General features: G+C 42.8%; 1 protein-coding gene across 3 annotated transcripts in view; it reads right to left on the minus strand.

Moving 5' to 3' along the window:
- garem2 (GRB2 associated regulator of MAPK1 subtype 2) overlaps positions 1 to 13,239 on the minus strand; it is a 175,180-nt gene that overhangs the window by 17,326 nt on the left and 144,615 nt on the right. For 2 of the 3 annotated variants that reach the window (XM_033021414.1, XM_033021417.1), the window contains one exon: positions 8,149 to 9,363. In XM_033021414.1, the coding sequence (XP_032877305.1) occupies positions 8,149 to 9,363 (1,215 nt within the window). The remainder of the gene's footprint in view (positions 1 to 8,148; positions 9,364 to 13,239) is intronic. The other variant, XM_033021416.1, reaches the window with a different exon arrangement.

Consider the following 13,239-nt stretch of genomic DNA (forward strand, 5'->3'; position numbering starts at 1 on the left):
AATTTTCGCACCTCATAGAGCTTAGTAAGTGAGCCCTGCCAAACAGACGTGACTGGAAGCTCAAGCAAAATTATGCAAAAGCAATGTTTTTTCACAATGTGGCCTTGGGCTTGTTCATTGTAAGGCTAAACTTACTGTGGCATTCACCAGCCTCAACAATATGGTCTGTTTATCGAAAAATGCAGATTAAGTGGGTCACAAGGGCAAGGCTGAAGCTTTTTTTTTTTTGTCCAGGGTAACATGAATATGTACTTTTAAAAATATACATTTGGAATAAAGCTATAGCAGATGAAGACTATTAAAAGTAAATGTTGGGATCTGGTGCTCTCAGTGAAAAACTAGAGATTTCACCCTATAATCTCCTTACCCCAACAACAACAAACTGCATTTACGACGAGTTATTAATGTGGTAAAATATCCCATTTTTATTTAGAGGAACATTACTGGATAAAATTGATGGCCATATACAGTGAGACTAGGTGAGCAGACCAAATGCTCGGTCAATGGGGTAGGGTTAAAAAGAGGTGTTACAGGAAGGAGAGCTGGAGAGGGGGAAACGTTTAAGGGCAAATTCCAGAGGTTAAGGCCAGGGCCATTGAAGTCACCGCTGACAAGTAATTATAATCAAGGTAGTGATCTCAGGGATTTGTAAGATCAAAAGTCAAGAGTGTTTTATGTCCTGAAATGGAACAATGAAATTCTTACTTGCAGCAGCACAACAGATATGTAAACATCGTACTCTGGAAACATTGGAGGTTTGGAGAATTGCAGGGATGCAGAGTCGAGAAGGAGGAGGAATTTGAATACGATAACCGCATTCCTGATTCTGGCACCAACCTGGAGAGATAGCTCCACGACAGTGTGCAAACTCAGGAGGGTCATGTTTGTCGGTTCATCAAAAGATTTCACAATCTTAGATAGGGTGGTAAAGAAAGCTTTTGTTGTGCTGGCCTTTATAAATCAGATCATTGAGTATAGAAGTTGGGATGTAATGTTAAAATTGTACACGGCATTGGTGAGGCCAATTCTGGAGTATGGTGTACAATTTTGGATGCCAAAGTATAGGAAAGATGTCAACAAAATAGAGAGAGTACAGAGGAGATTTACGAGAATGTTGCCTGGGTTTCAGCACCTAAGTTACATAGAAAGGTTGAACAAGATAGGTCTTTATTCTTTGGAGCGCAGAAGGTTAAGGGGGAACTTGATAGAGGTCTTTAAAATTATGAGAGGGTTAGACAGAGTTGACGTGGATAAGCTTTTTCCATTGAGAGTAGGGAAGATTCAAACAAGAGGACATGATTTGAGAATTAAGGGACAAAAGTTTAGGGGTAACATGAGGGGGAACTTCTTTACTCAGAGAGTGGTAGCTGTGTGGAATGAGCTTCCAGTGGAAGTGGTGGAGGCAGGTTCGATTTTATCATTTAAAAATAAATTGGATAGGTATATGGACGGGAAAGGAATGGAAGGTTATGGTCTGAGTGCAGGTAGATGGGACTAGGTGAGATTAAGTGTTCGGCACGGACTAGAAGGGCCGAGATGGCCTGTTTCCGTGCTGTAATTGTTATATGGTTATATGGTTATAAAATTTGGAGACTAATGGGCCTGTCCCACAGGCGATTTTTCAGGTGATTGACGGCGACTGTCAAGTCGTAGCAGGTCGCTGAAAAACCGGCAACTGGAACAGCGACTGTCAGAGTGGAACACACACACACACATCGCTTCCTTCACCAGCCAGTTATGCAGGCGGGGGACAGGGCAAGCAGGGGGACCGCTGCCTGAGTGAAATTCACACGGTGCAAAGCCAATGTGATACAGACACACACCACGATGAACAGGAAGGTTGGCGCTGTAATTAAGACGGTGAAAGCACAGTGTACGGGAAGGGTCACTTAAGTCCTTTAAAAGAGGAGGGGAGAGAGGCGGGAGAGGGGGGTAGAGGGGGTAGAAGGGGGAGACGGGATGTAGAGAAGGAGTGGAGACAACTTTTAAGAAGCCAGAGATACACGGCTGTGAAGCTCAGCGGACATTAACATTACCAGTCGGTTATCCTTGGTTCTGAAAACTACTGTATACATTTTTTTTCTCCAATGAGTCATTGAAATTTACCGGTCAGCACCGGCGACAACCTTCGACAACCTACAACCTCCTGGCGACCCATTACCACTGCACCTACGTCGCGAGAATTCTCACTACTCTCCATGGCGTCAAAATTCTGGTCGGCGCTAATTTTTCAACATGGAAAAATTGAGAAGCTGAGAAGTTGCCTGAAAAATTGCCTAAGTGGGACAGGCCCATTACAGAGCTCTTTTAGCGACTACTATTCTTAAAGAAGAATAAAGAATGTAAAATCACAAGTGCTGCTGAAACAGGATAAGACTTAATTAGGCAAGTGCAGGTGATCAAGTATGCTCGACTTTGTGGGATGGGCTGATTTGTCGAGTATTCAATGTATTTACAATCAGGGTATTCATTCATGAAATATGACAACCAGGAATAATATGTGACTTACAATTTGTGATATAATTCTACAACTGAAGTGAAAGGAAATAATTTAAATTAGAATAATTAAAATATTTAAAATATATGTTGAGAGTAAATGATCAAAGCTGAACTGACATTATACTTGTTCTTACAAAAATATTCTCTGATCGTGCTTTGAAAATACCAGATCAGTGTTTACAAGATGCAGACCTGCTCCTGTGTTTATGCCATTCAGTGCAGTCTTTCTGTGTAGTTTGGCGCCAGAATCAGGAACCCACTTAATTGTGACATGGACAGCAGTAATTTTAAGAGCGGTTGGACATTGATTTGTGAAGAAAATCAATGGAAAGAGAGGTTGTAAACAGGAAAAGGTTGCCATCCTCCAGTAATAGCGCACTGATTGAAGTTTCATTGAAGCATTACTGGGTTTTTGTTAATGGCATATTCAGCAGCCACAAACTTCACTGAATTAATGTCTCAATCAGATGAAGTAAAGCAAGTTACTGCAGGTAAACACAGATTCAAATTTCTTTTTGGTAAGCTATTTACAGTGGCCACCAGCAATCAGGGACTGATTCAAAGTGTACGTGGCAAAGGGCATTCAAACAGCTAGCAGTAACAAATCAGATTTGATGTTGACGCCATAGACAGGCTTAATGACTGACATAGTCTTTCCTGGTCTTGTCAATTCGTCTCAATGATAACAAATTAAACTGTTTGGAACTGTTTGAGTTAGCGACAGTGATATAATGCAGAAGCCAGCCGTGAAGAAATGATAATGTAAAAGGAAGAGAAACCAAGCGAGGTGCTGTATGAGCTCATTGCTGGGTCTCCTGAAACAATGTATGTGCAAGATGGTGCCATCTTATGGTTTGTCAAGTCTGAATCTGATATCACGTAAGCCTGCCTCAGAATCTCTGGGATCAGTAGCACAGCTGCCAAAGGACTGGACCTCTGCTGCTGACCTTGTCAAAGTGCAGAGATATTAGATGTCATTTTGCCTTTGCCAGGTCAGTGGAACAACAGGAGGCCCATACCCCTTCTGCCTCCGCCCAATGAAGAATCTCCAGGGTGAGGTTACCAGGCTGCATATATATCCCTGAGAGTCGGCTCCTAATGCCCCCTAACGTATACTTAACGAGTACACGGTTTTAATTTAAAGAAATAAAAATAGCAGGTTATTCAGGGTTCAAGCCTCAGTCCTGAGTCGAATAACTGAGGGAGGAAGCTCTAGAATGGGTCATATTTTCTGTCCAGATAAAGGCCTTGGGCTGCTCTGTCAGTTCTTCTTCAGATAACAGAATGGCTCCATAATTGGTGTAAACTGCCATTTACAACGTGCAGCAGCAGAGGGCACTGAGCTCAGGGGCAGAGCTGAACTTAATGTGTCAATGGGTGAGAATGTGTTCTTCGGTGACAAACTGTTTCATTCTACCACATCCAAGTGATGGGGCACTGTCATAAGATATTACTGCAGCTGAGTTAGTATACAGCCTCGGTGAGCAAGGCCCAAGGTGGCTAAGAGTCCTATTGCTGTGGAGATAGCTTTCTAATGGGGCATCTGGCTTCTGACTTAATTCGAATTTGTGTTTGAGTTTATTGTCATTTAACCAACTAAGCTACAGTGAAATTTGAGTTACCATACAGCCATACTAAGTGAAAAGAACACAATACACACATAAAATAAATTTAACATAAACATTCACCACAGTGGAATCAATATTCCTCACTGTGATGGAAGGCAATAAAGTTCAGTCATCTTCCTCTTAGTTCACCCGTGGTCGGGGCCTTGAACCCTCCGCACTTGCTGTTGCTGACGGTCCGATGTCCAAGCCCTCTCATCGGGATGGTCGAAACTCCGACGTCGTGACGGATCAGAACACTCCGCAGCATGGAGCTCCCTAGTCGGCCATTTCTTACCGGAGACCGCGGACTTCACGGTATTAAAGTTCACAGGCCCCGCGGTCAGAGCTCTTCTTCTGGCGATCCTCAGCGAAGGATCCCCGGCTCCACGATGGTAAGTCGGTGCCACATCCGTGGCTTGAAGCTCCGAGACGGTCTTCAGGAAAGGCCGCACCACTCCACTTGTTAGGCCGCAAAGGGGGGGGGCGGAGATGCGACATGGAGAAAATCGCATCTCCATCGAGGTAAGTGACTGAAATTTTTTTCCCCTATTTTCCCCCACACACATAAGCTAACCAAGAAACATTGAAAACATACTTAAGATAATAAAGACAGTAGAAAGGACACAGAGACTGTTGGCGAGGCTGCTACAACGGTGGCGCCACCTGGTGGAACTGGTACAGTATGTACAGTTCTATGTACAGTAAATGGTTGCAGCCCTATGGAACATGAGTAATTAAATTTGGCCAATAAGAATACTCACCCTTAAATCCTACACTATGTTTTCTAATGCTTTCTCATGTGTAAAATGGGTGAGGGACCAAAAGCAATAGCAATAGATTACGAGTGATCAAAGATAATAGTAATTTGGAAAATCAGCACCCATATTTGCACCAAAACTGTGGTCCCACTGACTTGCCTGCCCATTCTGCCTCAATGCTTCCAATATTTGCACTCTCCTCAATACAATAATTGTTCACAAAGCATGTGCAGCTTTGTCCATGCGTGAACACGCAACTCATGGAACAAATAAAATTACTGATTTAAAAAAATCCAAATTAAACAATTACGACAATTAAAACTCATTGCCTGTGCAGGGCAATTATGTTTCCTTTAACTTTATTAAGTTTCAAAATTAATTTTATTTATTGTCAAGACTTGTTTGAGAGAGAGCAGTTTTACAAAATAGAAGTGAAATGCGCTATGAAAGGGCAAAAAACTGGAGGCCGAATGCAAACCGTGCTCAGCTGCATGAATTAGGGTGTAATCTGGGAGCTCAGAGAATCTCACCAGAGGTAATCTGGGCACCATTCATGGCAGCGGGTGGAAAGCAGGCACAGTGGTGGACAGACTCGCAATGTCCAGGGACCAGATTGGGATGGAAAGAATTACAACAACAACAACAAATATTTGCTATATCTTTTGGATAACTCAAACTTTGCTCACTGCGAGGTTTGCCTCACTTTTGCCATACTTATTGCAAACCCCAATGAAAGAACATATCTTCCTGCAGAAATCTCACGTATGAGTGGCTCTGAATCAGGCACATTCAAACTGGATGGACTGGTGTTTGGGCCATCACAAAATAACTTTAGAAAGGCTTCTTTGCAGAAAGTAAGGACCCTTACTCACACTCTGGACTGTGCAGCTCCATATGTGCTCCTTCAACTTCCAGAGAAGATTTAAGAGGGTGTTGTTAGGACTTGAGGGCCTGAGCTACAAGGAAATATTGGCCAGGATAAGACTTTATTCCATTTGTACTTGGGTGCAGTGAAAAACTTTGTTTTGCATGCTATCCAAACAGATCAGATATAAATGCAAACAAGTCAAACTCAAGAACAATAGAGAGAGGACAGGGGAAGATACAGTGCAGCACGTAGTTCTCAGTATTAGTTCCATACACAAAGTTCAATGTCCACAATGGTGTAGAGGTGAATTGGCTAGGAGTCTAGCTGTTGGGAAGACCATTCAGAAGCCTGATAGCAGAAAGGACAAAGCTGTTCGCGAGTCAGGTGGTGCGTGCTTTCACGCTTCTGTACCCTCTGCAGGACGGGAGCGGAAAGGAGGAGGAACAACTGAGGTGGGACAAGTTTTAGATTATGTTGGCTCCTTTTCTAGGTAGAGTGAAGTGTAAATCGAGTCAATAGTGGGAAGTCTGATCTGTGTGATGGACTTGGCTCTGCAATTTGTTGTGGTCTTGGACAGAGCTGTTCCCACACTAGGTGTGATGCAACCCCACAGTATGCTTTCTGAGGTGCATCTGTGGACGTTTCTAAGAGTCATTGAGGATATGCTGAATTTCCTCAGGTAAGAATGACAAGTACTCAGGGATTGCTGCAGAAACATTCCTACAGTAAAGCTTTGAAATGAAGCTTGGCAGTGAGGCTGGGGAGGAGAATGAGGACTTCAGAAAGAGAGCGGATGCTCACGTAATTGTTTCTAAGTCTTAAATGAAAAGGATTTATTTCTCTGTGAGTTGTGTATCTTTGGGATTTTTTATCCAAAAGCAGTTGCGAAGCTGAGAAGTATTTTTAAGGCTGAGATAGAGTGAATTTTGGACAAAGGAAAATAATTATCTGGAAGAAAGTGGACTCAAGGGAAAGATTAGATCAGTCACAATCTTCCCCTTTTGGGCTCGAGGATCACCTACTCCTTCTATTGCATCTATTGTCCTTCTAGGCCTGTTGGGTCGACAGTGGGTGAAATGTACAATTCAGGATTGAACAGAGCATGAAAGAAATGCACAACAAGGATTTAAATAAAAAACGGAAAGCAGAAGCACCTAAGTGCAGGCATGAAGTCAGAAATGTAACACTGACAATATTGTGGTGCAGGAAACTTGAGCTTGTTGAGGACTGGCCTCCTTGCCAGCAGTATTTCACATTGGTCACATCGATCATCCACTCACTTGTTCAGGCTGAATTAGTTTAAAATATTGATTGTCTTTGATCAAAATCTGAGCTTCAAATCCCACATCCCATCTGTTATCAGAGAAGACGACTTCTATCTCCATTCTAATTTTGAGACCAAAACTCTAAAATTAGTCTTCGAATATATTGTGAAACCTTGTGTTTACAACATAGTGTTTACAATTCAGTTCCAAGTCAGCAACCATGCACAGCAACAAGTTCAACAACTCTCATTTGTTTGACCTTGATAGTTTATGTATTAAATATACTTAAACGTGAGCCAGAGTATGGAGTATGGACTCTGGGTTTAGACAATGTTGATGTTAAAAATTATAATTCCAAAATGGATGAAAGGCATGTAGGGAAAAAAGATACATTATTATTTCTGAAAAAGTGTTTAAGTTTACATTCTCAAATGTCAAGGATGCATGATGTCTAAACGCATGTCCTACAATGAATAATGACAAATAATAGCTATTTAGCGAGCTGTGTTAATGTGCAGGTTACTCTGCTTTTTCATGAGATTACTTTTGGAGATATTTGCACATGAGTTACTTAGAACAATTAACCGATCATAGCCACAAGACTTACCAAATAACACCAGCTAGAATATATAAAGATGGCAGTCATTACAGATTTGTACACTGAACAAATTAGTACATTGACTAATTATGAAATTTTCCCAATTTCGACGTCAGAAATCGAAATAACTGACATCAGTCGCAAACCAAACCTGCTAATCAATTAATTATTTGCTGATATTCTATGATTTACAGGCAGCCTGTGAACCCAACAGCCACACAGAACTTCACGTGTTAGATGCATGTACTTGGAGACAGATCTCTATCACATTTATAATCCATTCATTTTAATAGTAATAATATCCCTTATGGTTCCCCGAGTTCTAAGCCTGAAATCTGGATGTCCATTCTCAGCAGATAAAACTGCTTGGCAAATGAGAGAATCTGTAATATCTACAGCATCATGTTCACCTGATGATTCCAGTACAGGGAATTTACCGCTTGACAACTATTGGCGTGAGCCCCTTTTATTAATTATTTGGTTACTTTTTTAATGCACCATCCCAAGTTTGCCCCTTGCTATTAAAAACATTTATTTTAAAAAAAAAACTTACACTTGATCCAGTTGCTATGATACTCACAGCTTCTGATTTCGGAGGCACTGGAGGTGGACTTGGCACGCTGGAGTCTCCTCTTTGTAAAATAGCCAAATGCGATGAGAAAACAGGATCCTCGTACGAGGAGGAGGAGCAATGAGAGTAGAAAGCAATGGAGCCTTGTTGAGTTTTATTCTCAGTCTCCATCAACCTGCCATAGGAATCCTTGGAATTATCGGTGCTTTGATTGCTCCACAGCTCCTCATAGGGAATCTCTGGTTGGTCCCGAGTCTGAAAATAACTTTCTGCCCAGTCAGGAGTCATGTATTCTCCATCCACGTCAACCATGTCTGGCGGAGTCAGTAACTCATGCGGCATTATATGCTGCTCCCCGATAGAATCGCGGCAACCCTGAAAGGTCACCTCGCCATTGCTATGTAACAGGGCGCCGGTGAAAGCGCACATGGAGAGCTTCTGAAACGACTGGGTTAGTTCCTCCCGGGCATAATTCATTGAATTGGCCGAATATCCCTGCAAACAAACCCTGATTCTCCTTGGACTGGTGCAATCATCCGTAAAGTCCGTCTTGACCTCTCGGACTGCCTTGGAGTACTCGTCAGCATTGAAATGCTCCTGGCTAAATAAAGTTATTTCCTGAACCAACTTCTCGTACATGGGGTTGCCTCTTAACAGTCCTTCGGGTAGCACAAACCTGGGCATATCTGAAAGCAGCAGAAAGTGCAAGGGGATAATGTCATCCTTGCGGATGATGCAGCACAAGACCACAGTCCTCGATATGATGCTGACAAGCTTATAGCGATGCCCTTCACGGATGCAATGTAGATCATAAGAATTGCGGGGCGAACGAGAGGGAACAGTGACGTTGACCGGTAGCCGAACCTTTTCAATGATACTGCGGATTGTGTGCTCCCCTTCCTGCATTTGGATCTCAAGGGGGCTGCGAGTGCTGAACTTTCCTCGGCACTGGAAGGGAAGGCTAAGGCTCTCGTTAGTCCTGTGGTTCATGCAGATGAGGCATGGCATCTTGCCTTTCACCTGTTTGCTCAACGTGGTGCTCTTGCCCAGCTTTCGCAATATCGTGTTGAAGCGGGACTTTTCTTTCACAGTCTTGGCACAGAGGATCTCAGCCTGGCCCATCAGTGTCAGCTCATCGCCAGCATGCAGCATGAAGTTATACACCTCACTGTCTTCGCTGAATTCACCAGAGACCACCTGCAACAAACAATCAATATAGGCTGAATTAAACATGGAAATACCATACTTATCACAGTGTAATATCTGTCACACTAACAATTTATATCAATGACCTTTCAATGAAATTTAAATTATTATTATTATAATAAAGAATAAACTAGTATTGAATTTTACAATGCCCCAGCAATGGGCTTCAACCTCTGTTGTTCCACTTGGAGACCACCCTAACCTCTACTTTACAAAGAGGCTCTTGTTTCACCAGTCCACCATGCTTCTGATTATGTGAGCACACAGCTTGTTGCCTTTTGGCATCAGTCGTCTGTCTGGTTTCTCAACCAAATGAAAAGTAGATCAATGAGTTTTGAGCTCAATCCATATTGCCTCAATGAATGATCCCTCAGAGTGCCGCTGTGACATTCTCCCTGCTTAGTAATGCAATGCCCTCGGCTGTGGTCTGTCTACAGTAAACGGACTGTATAACGGACCACAGCAGAGGGAGTGGTGTCCGTTATTGCAGATGACAGCTAATAGACAAATGGACACAAAATGCTGGAGTAATTCAATGGGTCAGGATCTCTGGAGAACCCTTCCTCAGATAGATTCAGCCCGCTGAGTTGCTCCAGCACTTTGTGTTGTTTCACTCCAGGAGCCGACTTTGTATTGTCAGACGATGAGCCGATGCCGCTGGTCTGCAACAACGAGTCGTTCATCACGGGTCCATATGCTGTTGTTGTGGCTCACGTTGTAGCCCCCCACAGGACGCACTTTGTACAGGCCGTTCACAACAACAGGACGCGCTCGGTCATCATGGAGCTCCCTCCCCTCTCGCCTGCTGTCGCTTACAAGGTGGAGTCTGTCGGCGACTCTATGGGGGAAGGAGGAGACAGCGGCAGTGGGGGGAGGAGGGGGGGAGAAGGAGGGGGGGTAGAGGAGGGGGACGACTGACAGAGCGATGGGAGAAGCAGGCAGCGGTGGTCGAGCGGTGATCGAGCTGACGGCATGAAACAGTAGCACGTAAGAGGGGCTCGCAGGTGCACCTTGCGAGTTGGGAGTGGGGTCCGAAGATGGGGCTCTAAATGGCCAGAGAGATGTTGGGAGTAAAGAATGGGTCAGCAGGTCATTCCATTCACATTCAGTTTACATTTTATATTTGTTGTTTTTTTTAAGTTTCTGGCACTCCATGGTGCTTTACAGACACAGGAAAGGATGTTATTAGCGGGCCAGAGGTGTATTTCCGTTTCATTATCACGTGACCTCTGTTGGCCAGGAAAAACGGATAATCCAGAAAGGCTCTGGAACCGAGGGTGCCGAAAAATCGGTACTCAATCTGTACTTCAAATGGATTCGGAAAGGTTTCAATGAACTTGTCAATTCAGTGATACACAAGATTTTGAATCTGGTTCAGAAGAGTTTGGGATAACCTTAATTATACAGATTCAACGTAATTTGAAAAAAAAAATCTACAATAATACAAATCAGTAAATAAGTAAGGTTATCAGTAAAGGTGGCAGTAATTCATTCAATTAGAGCATTTTGCATGTAACTTGCCAGTTTATTGTGCTTCACGACATAGCATTCCATATGTTTCTCTCTACCAACTTACAGAGATTAGACGTTAAGATATACAGTACAACATAAACAGATAGTTAAGGCCAAACACATTCATCGCAAATGTAAAGGGCCCAAAGTTTAAGACACGCTTTGTGCTTCAATTACTTTGTCGTCCTTATATATCTTTGGTTTTTCCAGAATTTTCTGAGGAATAATAGCAAAAAGTGAATAAAATGAAATGGTCGTGACTTTTGTCTGAACAGCCTCTGAAGGTGGCAAGATAGCAAGACGAGTTTTGAGTGATAATGTCATTTGAGGACAATACTTCTCAGTTTATACCCCTGCCCTCTCTGTCCCACAAACTAAGATTATATGATTGCTTGTGCATTAAAGCATATATATGCCAAATCTATAACACAAGGAAAAGCTGAACGACAACTTTAATAATGCTGATAACTCAAAAAAAAAACGTAACTGAAAACCAGTACTAACCATAATTGTCTGAAAATGACAGAATAAAATAAATTGCTTTCCATTTCAAAGAACTTCAGGATACATATGTGTGTTGGGATCACATTCCATAATTTAATTGTTTTTCAACAAAATTCAGTAACTTGACAGACTCTAACAAGAAATGTTTGCAACAAGATCCAAAAGGAAACACTAACTTGATCTGATGGGTTATACTGGGTATCATGGGGGTTGGAGCCTTCAACAATGTTGCAGGACAGCATACACCATGGGTCACTCATGCAGAGAGGGGGGAAATATTTTTTTCATTCACCCAGTGAAGTGAGATATGATACAAATGGCGTGCCCAGTTAGAAAAAACAAATTATCCATGGGATAGTTGGCAAATACAGTCTCTCAATATTAATCGTTTGGGAATATAATTGGATTTAATAAAATTCTCCATCAATCTTTCCAAAGCTCCTGGCAATGCACATTTGCAAGGCTGCAGAGGGCAGATGTAGGGTAGGTACACTAGTATTCATGCCCCTTTGTCAAGCTATCGTAATTACCCTATGCAGCTTTGAAATAAAATAAAGTGGGCAAGGCATTTTTAAAATATAGAATAGAAGATATGCAAGGAAGTATTATTCACAACGTATAAGTGGAAATATTCGGGATTTTGAACAGCTTCTTGACTAATACAATACGGTTATTAAATCGAAGCTGTCTGCTTAAAGGAGACTGAAAAGATGTTCAGTGCTCAGTCCACACATGTACGCCTTTGCACTCACATACAGTGTGGCACTCTCACAAAAAACACTTACAGCTTTTTCAGCAAACAGTAACAAAGAGGTCCCCACACAGAATGGAATCTTAATGCGAAAGTGCTGTGAAGCTCTGCTGCTGTGGCTTCTCATTCAGTTGCCAGCAATCAAAAGATTCTTGTGTTGGGACGAAGGGGTGGGATGTATTCTCAAAATGGGAACCCAAAACACACCATTCTTAATTTATTCCAACAGCAAGGACAACAATTGAAATGCTTCCAAATGTTATCTTGTCAATCTTAAAATGTTTCCATCTTCGAAACAAATGGGGAAAACTGATTCTCATATTTGGCAAGCTTATTTCAAATGACAATAACTGTCAACAAGTAAATTTGATCAATATATGCTTGGAAATGCCTTTATTTTTTCTTAGCATTTAATTTACTTTAAAGGAACCCTTGGATATTCTGCTGCATAAAAGCAATGAAACTAAAAGTAGCCACTAGTGGTGGTAGGGATAATATTTTCACTTGCCACTCTTTAACAAAGTAATTGAATGCTCTGTATTCTGTTTCACAGAGACATGGCTCACCCCCAGCTCCCCAGTCTCAGCGGTCCAGCCTGAAGGGTTCTCCATCCATTGTATGGACCGCACGCAGGCATCTGGGAAAGGGAGAGGAGGGGGCGTCTGCCTCATGGTCAACTCTTCGTGGTGCTCAGACGTGGCAGTCCTAATCAACTCCTGCTCTCCGCACCTTGAACACCTGGCGGTGAAGTGCTGCCCCTTCTACCTACCGAGGAAATTCACCTCCATCATCCTGACCACGGTCTACATCCCACCCCAGGCAAACGTCCGTCTGGCACTGGAGGAGCTGCACGCCGTGGTTAACAAGCACCAGAGAGCCTACCCCGAGGCGTTTACCACCATTGCTGGGGACTTCAATAAAGCCAACCTGAAGAAATTACTCCATAACTTCCACCAACATGTCTCCTGCAGCACCAGAGGATCAAACACCCTTGACCACTGCTACACGACCATCAAAGACGCCTATCGCTCTATCCCTCGCCCTCACTTCGGAAAATCAGACCATTCAGTGGTGCTGCTACTTCCTGCATACAGGCAGCA

Source organism: Amblyraja radiata, chromosome 5, assembly GCF_010909765.2.
Source record: "Amblyraja radiata isolate CabotCenter1 chromosome 5, sAmbRad1.1.pri, whole genome shotgun sequence".
Taxonomy (NCBI): domain Eukaryota; kingdom Metazoa; phylum Chordata; class Chondrichthyes; order Rajiformes; family Rajidae; genus Amblyraja; species Amblyraja radiata.